The sequence below is a fragment of the Gymnoscopelus braueri genome (genome assembly GCF_963280865.1).
Source record: "Gymnoscopelus braueri genome assembly, chromosome: 13".
Taxonomy (NCBI): Eukaryota; Metazoa; Chordata; class Actinopteri; order Myctophiformes; family Myctophidae; genus Gymnoscopelus; species Gymnoscopelus braueri.
Genome location: NC_137615.1, coordinates 34,085,083 through 34,101,681, shown reverse-complemented (window position 1 = coordinate 34,101,681; position 16,599 = coordinate 34,085,083). Strand labels below are relative to the sequence as shown.

The 16,599-nt window shown below is 39.4% G+C and overlaps 2 protein-coding genes across 2 annotated transcripts; both read right to left on the bottom strand.

Annotated features, from left to right (window-relative positions):
• Positions 1 to 200: 200 nt before the first annotated feature.
• LOC308098369 (uncharacterized protein) lies at positions 201 to 5,466 on the bottom strand. The gene is made up of 7 exons (XM_080446693.1): positions 5,346 to 5,466; positions 4,612 to 4,968; positions 3,961 to 4,059; positions 2,886 to 2,950; positions 1,291 to 1,388; positions 1,053 to 1,175; positions 201 to 542 (listed from the first exon to the last, which is right to left on the bottom strand). The coding sequence occupies exons 1-7, from the start codon at positions 5,380 to 5,382 to the stop codon at positions 515 to 517; spliced, it is 807 nt and encodes a 268-aa protein (XP_080302819.1). The 5' UTR covers positions 5,383 to 5,466; the 3' UTR covers positions 201 to 514.
• Positions 5,467 to 9,113: 3,647 nt separating this feature from the next.
• On the bottom strand, positions 9,114 to 15,047 carry LOC308098370 (uncharacterized protein). Its single transcript, XM_080446694.1, has 7 exons — positions 14,839 to 15,047; positions 14,095 to 14,193; positions 12,846 to 12,910; positions 11,834 to 11,931; positions 11,587 to 11,712; positions 10,707 to 10,832; positions 9,114 to 9,437 (listed from the first exon to the last, which is right to left on the bottom strand). Exons 1-7 carry the CDS (start codon positions 14,903 to 14,905, stop codon positions 9,410 to 9,412), a joined length of 609 nt encoding a protein of 202 aa, XP_080302820.1. The 5' UTR covers positions 14,906 to 15,047; the 3' UTR covers positions 9,114 to 9,409.
• Positions 15,048 to 16,599: the final 1,552 nt, after the last annotated feature.

Genomic DNA, 16,599 nt, shown 5'->3' with positions numbered 1-16,599 from the left:
GGGAGCATAATATATACTGCATTAAAAATACAATATTGTTCCTATCAAAAGTCATTGTTTTTATTTAAAACTATGCAGTAATTACCTAACAGGCAACTAATATTGTGAGAAAAAGTCACCACCCAAACTCAACCAGCCAACCGGGGATAGCCAAACAAACAAACTGTGATCTGTGTCAAAAATAGGAGTCCGAACATGAAGTCAGTCCAAAGAAAACTTTTTATTAATCAAATGTATTTTTTTACCAAATCAATACAAATCAGTGATGTAGCTATAATATCTACAATGTAGCTACAGCATCTGAGGAGCGGAAGATAAATACATTTTCCCTTACGTAGAAAAGACAACCTTGTAACCTATAGTATGTAGGGAAGAGCATGCGGATGAATGGAAAATAAAGACCAGTTGAATGATAAATCTAACAAAACCGGGAGCATATGGGAGAGACAAAACATACAGAGCTGGGAAGCTAAATGATCTCTCCAGAGCAGCCAACCAGGTGAATCTCCTCCCACTAACGACGTCCACGCTGCTGTCTCTTCCTGAAAGGAGCCGAGAGCACAACCAGTAACAATAGGAGCATCACACAACCAACAAAGGAGTACCATTTTTCCGTTAGACAGACGACCCCCCCCCCCCCCCCTTTTTGCTTTGACTCTCAACCCCCCCCCCCCCATTGTTTGTACATATAGTATTTTCTTTCTTTCTGCATTTTTTGTTTTTGTTTGTACATAATAGTGTTATTTTTTTCTGACTATGAATTGAATACCACGCACCTCAATGGAAACAAGACCGCAAGGACTTTTTTGAACGGATCTTTTAGACACAATGATCTGTGTTTAAGACTTGGTGCTCCTCCTACAGTATTTACAGTATCTGTGCCTTTTCACCCACAGCGCAGATTTTTAAACCTGCTGCTACTCTTTTCCCTACTTTTACTTTTACTCTAACTGCAACCATTAGAGCCTACACAAAATAATTTCACCCACTTTTGCCTTTTAACTGTGATGTGAAAATATAGTTTGACTGATTGATTCATAAGGTTATCATACTTATGAGGTTGTACTGTAGATGGTGTCATGACATCATATGTATCCTGATTCACAGTGGCTGGTTGGAGACTCTGATTGGTGGAGTCTGGACCTGTGTGTGGACCTCCATGCTGCTGTCTCTTCCTGGAAGGAGACGAGAGCACAAGCAGTATGATAGTAGGAGCAGAAAGAGATGCATCATTCAACCAATTCAACCAATACAACAATAATCAATAAAATGGTGATTATGCTGTCATACTTATGAGGTTGGGCTGTAGATGGTGTCATGACATCATAGGTATCCTGATTCAAAGTGGCTGTTTGGAGACTCTGATAGGTGGAGTCTGGACCTGTGGTCTGACAAATAGAGGAAGGAACAGGGAACATTTCATTGGTCAAATACATTTGCACACACCCTGAATATGCCAGGAACAGTTATGGGTTCAGTCAACTTCAGTGCCTTGCTAAGGACATCATTCTAGGGATCGAACCAGAGGCACTGTGTGTGTGTGTGTGTGTGTGTGTGTGTGTGTGTGTGTGTGTGTGTGTGTGTGTGTGTGTGTGTGTGTGTGTGTGTGTGTGTGTGTGTGTGTGTGTGTGTGTGTGTGTGTGTGTGTGTGTGTGTGTGTGTGTGTGTACATGTGTGAAATACTAGGCCAATAAGAATCATATTTCAAAATGATTGATTTCAATCAATTATTCTTCCAGGCTATGGGTTAAGAATCCCGTCCTACCATGGACTGGCACTAGCCAATCTCAGACATTCTGAACACAAGCATACCCCCAATCTGAAGTAATTCCAGCAAGTGAGGTTTCTGAATCTATGATTGTCAACTATGTTTAACAAATTGTCCTATTAGATTATCTAGTCCCAGGTGAGAGGCCAGACTAACAATAGCAGAAATATGTTTATGCCAATTTACTCTAACTGCTTATAAAGGCAGTGTGCATGGTGCCAAGTTCTTACTTCCTCACAAAGGACTCACACAGCGAGCGTGAGCCAATATAAACCTGACACTTAGCCTACATTTAAAATTACAATCTTTGATTGACTGGTGATACAAACACCTTCTCCCAATTGCCCCGTGCCTTTTCATACTCCCAGACGCATAATTCTAGTACAGCATACACACAACCCTAAACCACTGTCATCACATGCAGACAGACAGGAAGAGGTAGACAATAACAGGGGTCTCCCTGGCTCTTAAAATAGCCAGGTGGGTTGACAGTTTTATCCACTCAGGAGAGAGTACCCATTGATCAGCTTCAATGTTATAGTGTTCCAGTTCAAATTGTGTCTGCTCATTTCTTTGTGTCATCAGTTTCAATCTGTTTATCCTGTACGAGTTCTCTGCCCTGATTGGATAAAAAAATACCTGAAAATGTATTTTTTTATGTTAACTATAAAGCTGATGAGATGGGGAGACCCCTGTTACTGAACAAACCCTCTAGCCTATAGCAATGATTACTATCAGAAAATAAAACTATTTCACACTTATTTGAACAAAAAACAATTACTTACTGCACCTTTGATATGAATTCAATATGATAATATAATATTTATGTTATTCTTATTTTCAATGTATCTTTCAATAATGTGAGGAGATTTTTTTAAATCTCTCCATTGATGTTAAAGTAATGTCAATGAATATTACCAACAGCCATTAGAAAACATGGGACATTGATACCAATACATGAGGACATACAGTATAATGTGGAGGTAGATTGAAGTAGAAATGAGACAGCTTGCATGTAGAGTGAATATACATTTTTGGTCCATGAAAGATGTGATATCAGTTAAAGTCATATTATAAAACACAAGTCATTGGATTTGGTTGTTTGAAAAATAATTACCTGATCACTTGGCTGATTGACACCTGTCTGGTCATGTCCTCGCTGAGATGAAGTGTCCAGAGTTCCTACAAAGTAAAAGCATAGAATTAACATCAAGTAAAACTAACTATAGCCTTTATAAGGCAGTGTTTCTCTACATCAACTGTCTGCAACTTTAACATACTGTAGGAATATTGTGTCATGTCATATCGCATCTGTCGGGCAGAAACCTTGTCAGTCCAAAACCGTTCCTTTAATATTATTATTATTATTATTATTATTATTATTATTGTTATTATTATTACCCTTACAAGCTCACAACGTATCGGGAACTTGTAGGCTATTTTCACTAATTCTCTGTGACACTCATGTAGGATGAAGTAGAAAGAAATTAATGAACTAAAAAAGGTAAGGTTTCCGCCCGACAGTGACGATATAGTAATTAATGTTGTGATCAATACAACATGTTTTTCATGATTTAAACAGAAGTTGGCTTTATCTGCAATACATTATTATTATATCTTGAAAGCCAGACTTAAAAGGAAACCAGCTTGTATGGTGAACAAAGTTCTTCATAGAATGGAGGTAATGTAGTATATAGAGCAATTCACAAAGCAGGTAATAAATTAAATAAATAAATACACACACATCTCACTTATCTCAAAGCTTTACCCGTATAAATAAATGATAGCGAAAAAAAACATATTTATATTATATGTATGTATATATATATACCTGCATAATATAAATATGATTTTTTTTTCGCTATCATTTATTTATACGGGAATATATATATGTCTGTCTGCCTGCCTGTCTGTCTGCCTGTCTGTCTGTCTGTCTGTTTGTTTGTTTGTGAACAGCTAATCTCAGCCTCATGCACCATTGGACAGATTGGCGTGAAACTTTGCACGCACACTCCCAGTAGTAAGCCATGGAAGAACCTCTACCAAACCTCACCTCAGCTTTCCTCCTCATATGTTTCAATATATAATATGGTAGTTACAACACCTTCCTTTTAATAAGAGAAAGAAAGTACTGTAACAGCCATGAGAAACACAACGATGGGTTATAATGCATATGTAAGGACCTATTTTACCTTGTTTTCTGGTGCAAATAACGACGTTCACGATCACACAGCACACCAACAGTAACCCCTGTACAACCACTACAATGACAAGTGGATCCAACTTCTGACCTGGAATCAGAGACAAAATAAATCAATAATTAACTCTGTAGCCTATACATGACTGAAAATATATCCTTATAAATATACTAACAACTATACTAATAACTATACAAAATGAATATTGTATGATACCATATCATAATAGATTGTAGTAGCATATGAATTCAATTCCTGAATTTCAGAATGCTTCCTTTTAAATTTGAGTAAACTTTTGTTATTTGACAATCATTAAAAAGTTAAATGCAAAAAGTTATAGCTATAGGCAGCATTGTCTGTCTATTTATGTTCTGTTTCATTTGATTTTATGTTCTTCATCTGATTTTAATATAAATGGAAGTGTATATTGTTAGTTAGTAAAATGTAAAATAACAACGGGCAGGTAGTGAAATAAAAAGAAGAGACAAAAGGTTTATCATGTGGCTGCCTTAGTTGACTTATACAATATGAGTGCAGTGTGTGCATTAAAAGGTAGAGGGAAACAAAGTCCTAAAGTTATGTGATCTCTTCTACATATTTTTTTTATGTTATTAATTGTCTTGGGGGAAAAAAAACATATCCTACTTATCTCCAGCTTAGCTCCTTTTCCAAAGACAATCTCTCCACATGCAGCCACAGCACAGTAGTACATCCCAGCATCAGAGGAGTGGACACTGTCCTTGTAGAGACTGTACACACATCTCTGTGGACCTGAACCAGCCTCAGTTTCACATCCTCCACTCCTGTTCCAGTGAGATGAAACCACGCCAGGATGAGACTCATTTGACTGGAACCAGAACACCTTGGATCCTGCAGAACACTGGTCACCATCTTCTCTGCTCCCAGAGAGAACCCAGCACTGGAGGGTCACTGGGTCTCCAAAAGGGACCGGCCCGGACACTGGTACCAAAGTCTGGTGGATGATCCTCTCGTGGTCAGACTCTGTGAATAGAGTAGAATACAATAGAATAGAAGAATATACATCTAATTAACATGCTGGATGTTTAACTGGATGCATGTTTATTGTTGTAACAGTGTTACATGCTGCTGCTGTCTTGGCCAGGGCACTCTTGGAAAAGAGATTTTAATCTCAATTATATCAAGTATTTTACATAGTTAAATAGAGAATATTATGAGATTTTAGTGTGGAAATGTTCCCTTGGCTGACAAGATGCTATTGTCCTACATATAATAAAACTCCAGTTATATGTTTTGGTGTTAATATATATTTGGTGCAAATATACATCAGAACAATTCATGGCAGATAAATGGTAAAGATATCAGAAGAAGACTGACAGACTGAATGTGACATACTGTACCGTTTACAACCAAATGTATAGCCTCTTCATATTTCATACTGAATGACGTTTCTGCTCCACAGAAGTATATTGCTTCATCATCTTTGTTGATATTTCTGATGGTTAGATTGAAGTCAACAGCGCTTCTGTTCACAATGAAACGTGAGTTGTTAAACTGTCCCTGTAGTTCAATTTTGTTGTAGGCTGAAAAAAAAACCTGTTGCTGCATGCGTCCAAGACTTTGCTTATAAAGAAATTCCCCTCCTTGATGTCGTGGGCATCGTAAAGTGATGGTTTCACTGATTCTGACAATGATCAAAGAGATCTGCTGAGGAAGCTGGATCATAGCTGAAGAACAAAGAACAAAATCGTTTCCAGACATAGCAAAGAAGAAAAATAAAGAAAAAATTGAACGGCCAGTTTGAAAAATGAGGGGGGGGGGGGGGGAGTAAGCAATGACAAAAATACGACTATGAAGTGAAAATACACTCTGGTGTCAAAAACATTTATTTTTAATATGCATACAATGCAGTGGAGTATAACAGTATGTGTTACAAAGTTAACATTCTTATCTAAATATGGGTCTTATAGTAGAATAATATCAGAAGTACTTACACACTGTTGTAAGAAAAAGTAGAACAAATAATTTTCCAGTCATTTCTGTTTTTACAGAAAACCTGATTCAAATGCAAGCTTTAGTCTGATGATCAAGGTCTATAGTGTAAAACGCTTGCGACTGGGAGGTACATGAAAGGTGCACTTCCTGTTAAACTTGGTCAGCCCAGAAACTTTTTGATGTGATTATTTGCACAAATGAAAAGAAGAAAAAGAAGAAAAATACAGATAATACATAAGTAAAATGGAAGGTAGAGAGAGACATTTTCCTTGTTCTTATCTCCATTCTATTCTTCTGCCCCTTCCTCAAAAGTACTTGCATGTTTTAATTATCATTAGACCTTTATCTAACCGTGTGCCGTTGAGATTAAATCTCTTTTTCAAGGATTTCTTTTTCATTATATATTTTTTGGAAACTGCTAATAAAGTATTCAATCAATCAAACATATCACCACAGTCATAAAAAATTATGACCAGGAGGATATCAAAACAGCACAACCACAATGATGAACATGAGTTGATATTTGACAGCCAGGTTGTTTACAAGTTGATTTGACACTGATTGAATCAATACAATTCAGTTCCAAAATGTTATTGTCCCATTAGCCAAATTTGCATTTATGTGTGTGTGTGTGTGTGTGTGTGTGTGTGTGTGTGTGTGTGTGTGTGTGTGTGTGTGTGTGTGTGTGTGTGTGTGTGTGTGTGTGCGTGTGTGCGCGTGTGCGTGCGTGCGTGTGTGTGCGTGTGTGTGTTTGTGTATTTGCTGGAGAGCTAGAGACAGAGTGTGGCATGGTTTGCATGTCAATGCCTTGCAAGCAACAAGAAAAAACACATGCTATAAGCTGGTTGGCCATATGCAGACCACTGAGGCTCAAACAGGATGTGTAGCTTGGGTACTTTGAGTCAGGATGGTTTCAGTTGACAGTTTCAGAAAGACCCCATTTGAAGTTTTAAACAATTTAAATTGAACTGTTTGTGCCTAGTGGGCTGTGACATTTTTAAACATAGTACAATATTCAGAAAAGCATTATAGCAACTAGAAAAAGTGCTCCTCGGAGCACAGATAGGTCTAGGGTTGCCACCCGTCCCGTAAAATACGGAATCGTCCCGTAATTGGAAATTAAAAGACGCGTTCCGTATTGAACTGATAAGGGACGCACTTTGTCCCGTATTTTAAGGTCAGGGAATAAATATGAATGACAGGGCGATTTATGTGCAGCCCTGTCTCTTCGCTGTGTGACTGAGAGAGTGAGAGCTCAGATGAGCGGCCTTCATTCAGTGTTGCCAAGTAAAGTGATAGAAATGAGCCGACCGACCTACAAAAACAAGCCAAAAACAAGCCAAATTTTGTCCAAAAGTTGCAGGAAATAAGCAGACGTGGCAACGCTGGCTACGATCCCATTGTCTGGGAGTGTGCTCAGCAGCTCATTGGCTCATTACTCATGACACGACCAATGAGAGTTAGCGCTGTGCCGATCCTCTGTGCCCTGCGCTGCCTGTCATGGTTGCCTAGTTACCTCTACTCAGTCAGTCACTGCTCGCGCAGCGGCACCGCGCTGTTTCAAAATGTCTACAGCCGTGCACATGTTTGTGCGTGTGTGTATGCATTGCATATATGTGTGCTCGCATGCATGTGCACGTGTTTGCATCAATGTGTGTATGCGTGCATGCATGCTTGCTATGTGTTAACGTACTGTATGCACGCACAAACCTTCAGGACCAGGAGGTGGGTCTGCAGTTTGGGTGTAAGAGCCGTGCAGAGGCCCAAACCTCTGACCTGAGCCTGGCCCTAATCAAGTCATGGTGTCAGGTCCTGTTGGGGCCCACAGGGTTGCAGACGTGGTAGGTATGGTGGACAACTATACAGTTTGACCAAAAAATATTATTTCACACACCCAAAGGAAAACACACCTCTAAAACTGTTACCACAACAGTTACCCTCAAATCAAAAACAAAAAAAATATTCATAGAAGAAAATAAGCTAAGCAGCTAAGTAATGTTAATCATAATAATAATACTAATGCTGGACATTGAGTATTTCATATTAACTAAGTTATTAACCGGTTCAGCGATACATGGCTGAACACGTTGCGTTTGAGAGCTGTTCAATTAAATTTGGACATAAACTTGAAAGAACCTGAGCCCACTGAACAGGGAAGAAGGCCCATTGAAACCCAACACATTCTCACAGATACAGACTTTCCTGTGTTTCAGTCACAAGCTACACGTTACAGTATTCCAGGCCAATGTTAAACTTTTATGTAATAGATTTTATCTTAAACCTTCAGAATGCTCTTTTAATTTAGAATCAAAATAAAATGTTTGTAATCAATAAATTACCTTTAAGCATGTCATAGTAGGCAACCATTATGCAAAAAAAAGCAGAGCTACATGCTCTACAAGTATTCCTCACAGCATTGTAGTCTATTGCTGATTATGCATGATACTATTGCTCTACACTTGCTCATAAGGTACCCGTAATTAAAGCTTAATTTATAATTACTTAATACATTATTTAAGCGTTAATTAAGCATTAATTAAGCATTAATTAAGCATGAATTAAGCATGAATTAAGCATGAATTAAGCATGAATTCCTTGTAATTCATGTATTAAGTAACTTTGCTTGACGAATGATGTTAATTAATGATGAATTACAAGGAATTCATGCTTAATTTGTGCTAAATAATGTATCAAATAATCATGAATTAAGCATTAATTACGGGTTCCTTATGAGCAAGTGTTACCTTGCTCTTTAATATTGACTTTATTCTATTATTCTCTTCGACATGTTGGCAAATTATCTCTGCCATGCAAGCGATTATAGTGTGTGCGTGCATGCGTGCAGATAGGTGACACATATCTGTTGCAGTCAGGTCAATGTCCTCTCAAAATGCCGCTTGGCACTGGATAGAAAAGTGTTATGTAAAATACAATTCAGTGTCATGATAAACAAGCAAATCTATCCACAAGTTTCCTATGAAATTATGGGCATCACTTCCTGTCGTCAGTCTGTCCAGAATGACTGACAACACGAAGTGATGCCCATAATTCCTTCAATGCCCCATGCGACACTGGAAACTCCTGGATAGCCAGTTACCCAAACTCAATCTGGAGCAACCAATTAACCAACCATGTTGAACTTCAGTCAAAAACAGGAGTCAGAACACAAAAGGTTGTCAGTCAAAAGAAGACTGTTTATTAGATAAAAAAAGGAAATAAAAACTTTTGCTACAATGTTGCTACAATGTCTGAAGAGCTGAACAAAATAACGTATTCTTACGTACGTGAACACAAGACGTAACAATAGAGACAACCTTGTAGTATTTAAGGAACTGCAAGTTGGAATGGAAAAGAAAGACGAATTGAATGACAAATCAAAGCAAAACCAGGATCACATGTGGGAGCAGAGAGACAGAAACAGACACTAAATAGTCTCTCCAGAGCAGCCAACCAGCTGAAGCTCCTCCCACTAACGACGTCCACGCTGCTGCCTCTTCCTGAAAGGAGATGAGAATACAACTAGAAAAAGTGCTCCTCGGAGCACAGGTCTCCGCCAGGTCAGGTAGGTTATTGTGGCCTCTTGTTTGCGCTATAATAGGCCAATGTGAAAAGGGTGCCATTTCTTCTTAGGCCTTGCACGGCAATCGGACACTGCATTCATGATTTGAGGCATTTTGTTAAAAAAAATTGTTTTGCTAAATTAGACCTGCTGGTGGCGCTAGAACAGGCAAATGTTAAAAGGGTAGAATTTGTTCCTCAACATAGTGTGAATGTGCATGCAAAGTTTGACCGCAATCGGACGCTGCGTTCATGATTGACAGCATTTTGTTCAAAACGGGCCACTACTTCAAACTTTAGATGTGAATCTTAGCCAATCGGAATGGAATATGACAAATTAAACCAATCCGTCTTGATCACATGACTATAGAGATCATGTGTACCGATTTGCGTGAAATTTGGATAAAATCGGAAGGAGTAATGTAAAGAAATATGTTTTAGAAACGTCGGCCACCTGGTGGCGCTATAAAAGGCAGATGTGAAAAATGCAGGGCAAAGTTTTTTCCTTGACCTCTAGGGAGTGCGCATACAAAGTTTTACACAGATTGGTGCAGTTATAGGTAAAAACATGAATGGGGCTGTCATTAGAAAAATCTCAAGTGGCATTTCTTCCTCGGCATAGTGGGAATGTGCGTGCAAAGTTTCATGCATGCAGTGTTCATAATTTGAGGCATTTTGTTCAAAACGGAGCAGTCCTGCAAACTTTGGAAGCCATTTTTAGCCAATCAGGATGGAATATGAAAAATCTGAAAGACTTGTTTCGTTTATTGACTATAGAGATACTGTGTACCGATTTGCGTGACGTTTGGACAAAATCTGTAGGAGTACTGTGAAAAAATGTGTTTTGCAAAAAGCGGCCTCCTGGTGGCGCTATAACAGGGCCATGTGAAAAAATTGGGGGAGAGGTTCTGAATTGGCATCCAGGGAGTGTGTGTGCACAGTTTCGCTGCGATCAAGCCAACGGTGCGGGAGATTAGCTGTCCACAGACGGACATACGGACAGACGGACGGACGGACGGACGGACGGACGGACGGACGGACGGACGGACGGACGGACGGACGGACGGACGGACGGACGGACGGACAGGGGGTAAAACATACTCTCTCGCCATGCCTTTCGGCCTGGCGGAGACAACCAGTAAGTAACAGTAGGAGCATCACACAAAGAACAACAATCAGTCAATAAAATGGTGATTATGAGTTAATACTTATGAGGTTGTGCTGTAGATGGTGTCATGACATCATATGTATCCTGATTCACAGTGGCTGGTTGGAGACTCTGATAGGTGGAGTCTGGACCTGTGGTGTGTGGACCTCTATGCTGCTGTCTCTTCCTGGAAGGAGATGAGAACACAAGCAGTATGAGAGTAGAGTAGAAAGATAGGCATCATTCAACCAATACAACAATAACTAGAAAAAGTGCTCCTCGGAGCACAGGTCTCCGCCAAGTCAGGTAGGTTATTGTGGCCTCCTGGTGGCGCTATAATAAGCCAATGTGAAAAGGGGTGCCATTTCTTCTTAGGCCTTGCATTCATGATTTGACATTGCATTCATGATTTGAGGCATTTTATTCCAAAAATGTGTTTTGCTAAATTAGACCTGCTGGTGGCGCTATAACAGGCCAATGTGAAAAGGGTGGCATTTCTTCCTCGGCCTAGTGGGAATGTGCGTGCACAATTTCACAGAAATCGCATGCTGCGTTGATGATTTGAGGCATTTTGTTCCAAACGAACCAATCATGCAAACTTTGGAAGCCAATCATAGCCAATCAGGATGGAATATGGAAAATCGGACAGATCCATGTTGATCACATGACTATAGAGATACTGTGTACCGATTTGCGTGATGTTTGGATAAAATCTGTAGGAGTAATATAAAAAAAAAAATGCACAAATCGGCCTCCTGGTGGCGCTCTAAAAGGCAGATGTGAAAAAGGTTTTTCCTTGGTCTCTAGGAAAAGTGTGTGCAAAGTTTCACGCAGATTGGTGCAGTTATAGGTAAAAACACAAATCGGCCTGATATAGCGCCACCATGAGACTGATTTGAACATTTTTAAGTGGCATTTCTTCCTCGGTCTAGTGGGAATACTTATGAGGTTGTGCTGTAGATGGTGTCATGACATCATATGTATCCTGATTCATAGTGGCTGGTTGGAGGCTCTGATAGGTGGAGTCTGGACCTGTGGTGTGTGGACCTCCATGCTGCTGTCTCTTCCTGGAAGGAGACGAGAACACAACCAATAGGAAGTCACAGTAAGCAGCAGAGGGATGGGAATCATTCAACCAATACAAAAATCAATCAATCAATCAATACAATGGTGATTATAAGGTCATACTTATGAGGTTCTGCTGTAGATGGTGTCATGACATCATATGTATCCTGATTCATAGTGGCCGGTTGGAGACTCTGATAGGTGGAGTCTGGACCTGTGGTCTGACAAATATAGATGAGGGAGCGGGGAACATTTAATTTGTCAGGTACATTTGGACACACCCAGAATTTGTCCTTTGCATTTAACCTATCCTACTGTCAACAGGGGGAAGCTATAGAACAGTGTCCTGGGAACATTTACGGGGTCAGTGTCTTGCAGGTTGGTTATTGTGGCCTCCTGGTGGCACTATAATAGGCCAATGTGAAAAGAAGGCCATTTCTTCCTAGGCCTTTCATGGAGGCATTTTGTTCCAAAAATGTGTTTTGCAAAAATCGACCTGCTGGTGGCGCTATAACAGGCCAATGTGAAACGGGTGGCATTTTCTCCTCGCCTAGTGGGAATGTGCGTGTGAAATTTCACGGAAATCGCATGCTGCGTTCATGATTTGGGGCATTTTGTTCAAAACAGACCAATCCTGCAAACTTTGGAAGCCAATCTTAGCCAATCAGGATGGAATATGGAAAATCGGACAGATCCGTCTTGATCACATGACTATAGGGATACTGTGTACCGATTTGCGTGATTTTCTGACAAAATCTGTAGGAGTAATATAAAAATAAATGTTTTGCAAAAATTGGCCACCTGGTGGCACTATAACAGAAAAATTCGGGGCAGAGGTTCTTCTCTGGCGCCCAGGGTGTGTGTGCAGTTTCGCTGCAATCAGAGCAAAGGTGCCGGAGATTAGCTGCTCGCAGACAGACGGACCCACGGACGGAGAGACGGACGGACGGACAGATGGCAGAACATAATCTCTGCCATGCCTTCGGCCTGGTGGAGCCAATTACAACCTTTGATTGACAGGTGATACAAACACATTCCCGATACTATGGGACAGAAGTCCCAAGCTGAGCGTGCTCTATTGACTCTCAGTTACCAAAAAGGAGTCACTGGATTTGGTGGCTTGAAAAATAAATACCTGATCTCTTGATTGATTGACAGCTGTCTGGTCATGTCCACGATGAGATGAAATGTTCAGTGTTCCTACAAGTAAAAGCATGGAAACATCACATAAAACTACAGCATTTGTAAGGTTTCTCTACCTGCGAGTCAGGACCCAAAAACTTGTTGCAATTCTGTCTTTTCTTATACAGTGATATTTCCTGTCATGGTCAAATACAAATTCTGGGTCCCAGTGCAAAGCTCATTGGGAACATTCTAAGGACCTGTGGTGCAGTATGTCATTTTTAATGTTTGATTTTTCACACCTTGACAGTAGCCTACATTGTCTTTATTTATTTTATTATCTTTAAAACCAGACTTAAATGGAAACCAGCTTATCTAGTGTACTACAGTAAATTCTTCATAGTATGGAGGTCATGGAGATACTGTATTATAGATCAATTTGCAAAGATGGGGAGGCGGGGGCAAGACAAAAAATATATATACACATCTCCCTTGCAAAATTGTTTCAAAAACAACTTTACCTGTATAAAAATAAAATAGTTTAGAGTGCCCGAGCCGTATGCACTCTCCACCTCAGCTGTCCTCCTCATGTTTCAAATTATAGTGTAACACAGTAGTTAAAGTTGTACAATGCAGATTCACAAATAACGATTTTTAGCAACCTCTGCTGGTCACTACCGTCACTGCATACAATTTCCGTAGTCCTCGATTACCCAGAATTCCATTTGTTTTCACCGGAAGCCGGAAGCGTTTCAAAAAGCGTTCTTTTAATTGTTTTATACTATCTGCGGATCGTTTCTCTTAGCCAGTGGAGCATTAGTTACCATGAGCTGTGCTTTATTTTTCTGTTCTTTTTCGATCTTCCAATCCTACATTCTCTTAAAATCAGCGTGAGGTTCCTTTTTGTTATTAGCACGGTAGTTCCTGGCCAAACAGGAAACCGTTGCGGTAGTTCCTGGCCAAACAGGAAACCAGTGCATTTCCGCCTCCGTTTTCCGGCCAGATGACGTCATTTTCCCGGGAAAGTCCCCCCTTCACCGTTCAATAGAAAATATATAAATAAAAGGCTTCCGGGGGTGAAATTCATGGAGTGGGTGTTGTGAAACTTTTGCCACTCACAAAAGATATACAATTTAACTTTAGTTTTGTTGAAAACGTTACCTAGTATTACTTTAAATAAAACACCCCCTTTTATTAATAATAAAAACGAATACAGCCACGAGAAACACATATTGATGGATTATATAATAAACCTAATTTACCTTGTTTGCTGGTGCAAATAACAACATTCACGATCACACAGCACACCAACAGCAACCCCTGTACAACCACTACAATGACAAGTGGATCCACCTTCTGACCTGGAATCAGGGACAAAAAATGATTAAAAAGGTTCATGATAAGTAAAATTATATTCTTATACATCTACAAGAACAACTACACAAAATGAATATAATATAATAGATTATATTTTAAAATAATACAATTGTAATTAAATTGCATGATTTTCATTGTACATAATGTTTGATTTAAACATTTTAGTAAACTTTCATAATTGGTCAAGCATGAAAAAGTTAATATAAATAATAAGTCAGTGTAACATTTTACCATCACAATTACAAACAAAATAACAATTTCAGGGAAATATAAAACCTCTAGTTGATGGTGATTCAAAAATGCCACCCTAAATGCAGTCACAAAGTCATCATTTATTTACAGTATAGTACATTCTAAAGTAAAAATTTCACAAACACTAGCCCTGTTATTTTTATTAACACTGTGTCAAAATACACCAGAAACAACATTCTAAAAGTTGCTTTGAATCTGTTTATACAGTCAATGATTTAAATGCATTTATATCACAACTATCAATGTTTATGGAGTGTTTTTATGTACTGTTTAATTTTATTGTATTCATCTGATTACAATAAATACAATACAGTTCTAGTTTATTCACACATGTCATTTTAAATAACATTATTTTGTATGTTGAAAACATATCCTACTTATCTCCAGCTTAGCTCCTTTGCCAAAGAGAATCTCTCCACATGCAGCTACAGCACAGTAGTACATCCCAGCATCAGAGGAGAGGACACTGTCCTTGTAGAGACTGTACACACATCTCTGTGGACCTGAACCAGCCTCAGTTTCACATCCTCTACTCCTGTGCCAGTGAGATGAAACCACGCCAGGATGAGACTCTTTCGATCGGAACCAGAACACCTTGGATCCTGCAGAACACTGGCCACCATCTTCTGTACTCTGAGAAAGAACCCAGCACCTGGGGCTCACTGGATCTCCAGGTGGGACCGACCCGGACACTGGTACCAAAGTCTGGTGGATCATCCTCTCAGGATCAGACTCTGTGTATAGAATTGAATAGTGATTTTAGAGTGAGAATATATATACATTTGGCTGACAAGATACAATAATTCTACATAATTATGCAATCATAACAGTTATGTTCATATGTCAACAGAAGACTGACATAGAGACTGAATGTGACATACTGTACCATTTACAAGCAAATATGAGCTTTCTTCATATTTTATTCTAGATCCTGTTCCAACTGCTACACAGAAGTATGTTGCTTCATCGTCTTTGTTGATATTTCTGATGGTTAGATTGAAGTCAACAGCACTTATGTTCACAATGAAACGTGAGTTGTTAAACTGTCCCTGTAGTTCTGTTAATCCAACATAGTTTGACAAAGAAATGTGTTGGAACTTATGCCCCGGACTTTGCTTGGACCAGTGAAGAAAATAGGCTCCATTTCGTGGGCATCGGAAACTGACAATTTCACCAATTTTAACAATTGCCAAAGGGATCCGCTGGGGAACCTGAATCGTGGCTGAAGAACAGACGGGAAACGTAGTTTCCAAACAGAGCAAAGACAAAAAAGAGAGAAAAAAAAATATTATTAATGTTTTGGAAAATTTAAATAAACAATTCAACCAGGTAAAGAAAAATAATCAAATAAAAGACAGATAATACAACCAGGTTTTGAATGCAAACAATGTACTGGAGCATATTATATACGCACGCACGCACGCACGCACGCACGCACGCACGCACGCACGCACGCACGCACGCACGCACGCACGCACGCACGCACGCACGCACGCACGCACGCACGCACGCACGCACGCACACACACACACACACACACACACACACACACATACACACACACACACACACACATGCTGTATCTACAGTATTTTTTCCCCAGTGGGATCAATAAAGGTCTTATCTTATAGCAGAATATCAGTTGTACTTACACACTGTTGAAAGAAGAAGCAGAAAAAATGTTTTTTCAGTCATTGTGTCTTAACAAAAACCTGATTCAAATGAAAGCTTTAGTCTGATGATCAAGGTTTACTAAGTGTAAAACACATGTGACTGGGAGGTACATGAAAGGTGCACTTCCTGTGAAACTTTGTCAGCCCAGAAACCTTTTGATTTGACTATTTCACAAATAAGAACGAAGAAGGCGTGCCTCATTTCACACAGTTACAGCCATTGGGAATGTGTTAGGGGGACTCATGTTTTGTGTTATCCTATTTATCAATGTATGCTAGATAGAGTGACAGTGGTAATGACAGGGATTAACCACCTCTCTTTTTTGTGCTCTGAGTGGATGAATGTTGATTATAAAAAACAGTCCTATAATTGTATGGTGTAAGACATTGGTTCTCTTCTGACTTTTTCATGTCAAGGACTCACAAATGAATGTGTATTATTGGGCCCTGGATCTCTAATAAGAT

Bases quoted from the DNA above. Each gene is read 5' to 3' on its own strand.
- LOC308098369 (XM_080446693.1), bottom strand. From the start codon at position 5,382: ATGAAATATGAAGAGGCTATACATTTGGTTGTAAACG. The intron at 2,951-3,960 runs GTAAAATAGGTC...TTTACTTTGTAG, and splicing joins TATTTGCACCAGAAAACAAG to GAACTCTGGACACTTCATCT. The intron at 543-1,052 runs GTATGATAACCT...GGCTCCTTTCAG, and splicing joins TCTACAGTACAACCTCATAA to GAAGAGACAGCAGCGTGGAC.
- LOC308098370 (XM_080446694.1), bottom strand. From the start codon at position 14,905: ATGTACTACTGTGCTGTAGCTGCATGTGGAGAGATTCTCTTTGGCAAA. The intron at 14,194-14,838 runs GTAGGATATGTT...CCCTGATTCCAG, and splicing joins AGGAGCTAAGCTGGAGATAA to GTCAGAAGGTGGATCCACTT. The intron at 11,713-11,833 runs GTATGACCTTAT...GTCTCCTTCCAG, and splicing joins TCTACAGCAGAACCTCATAA to GAAGAGACAGCAGCATGGAG.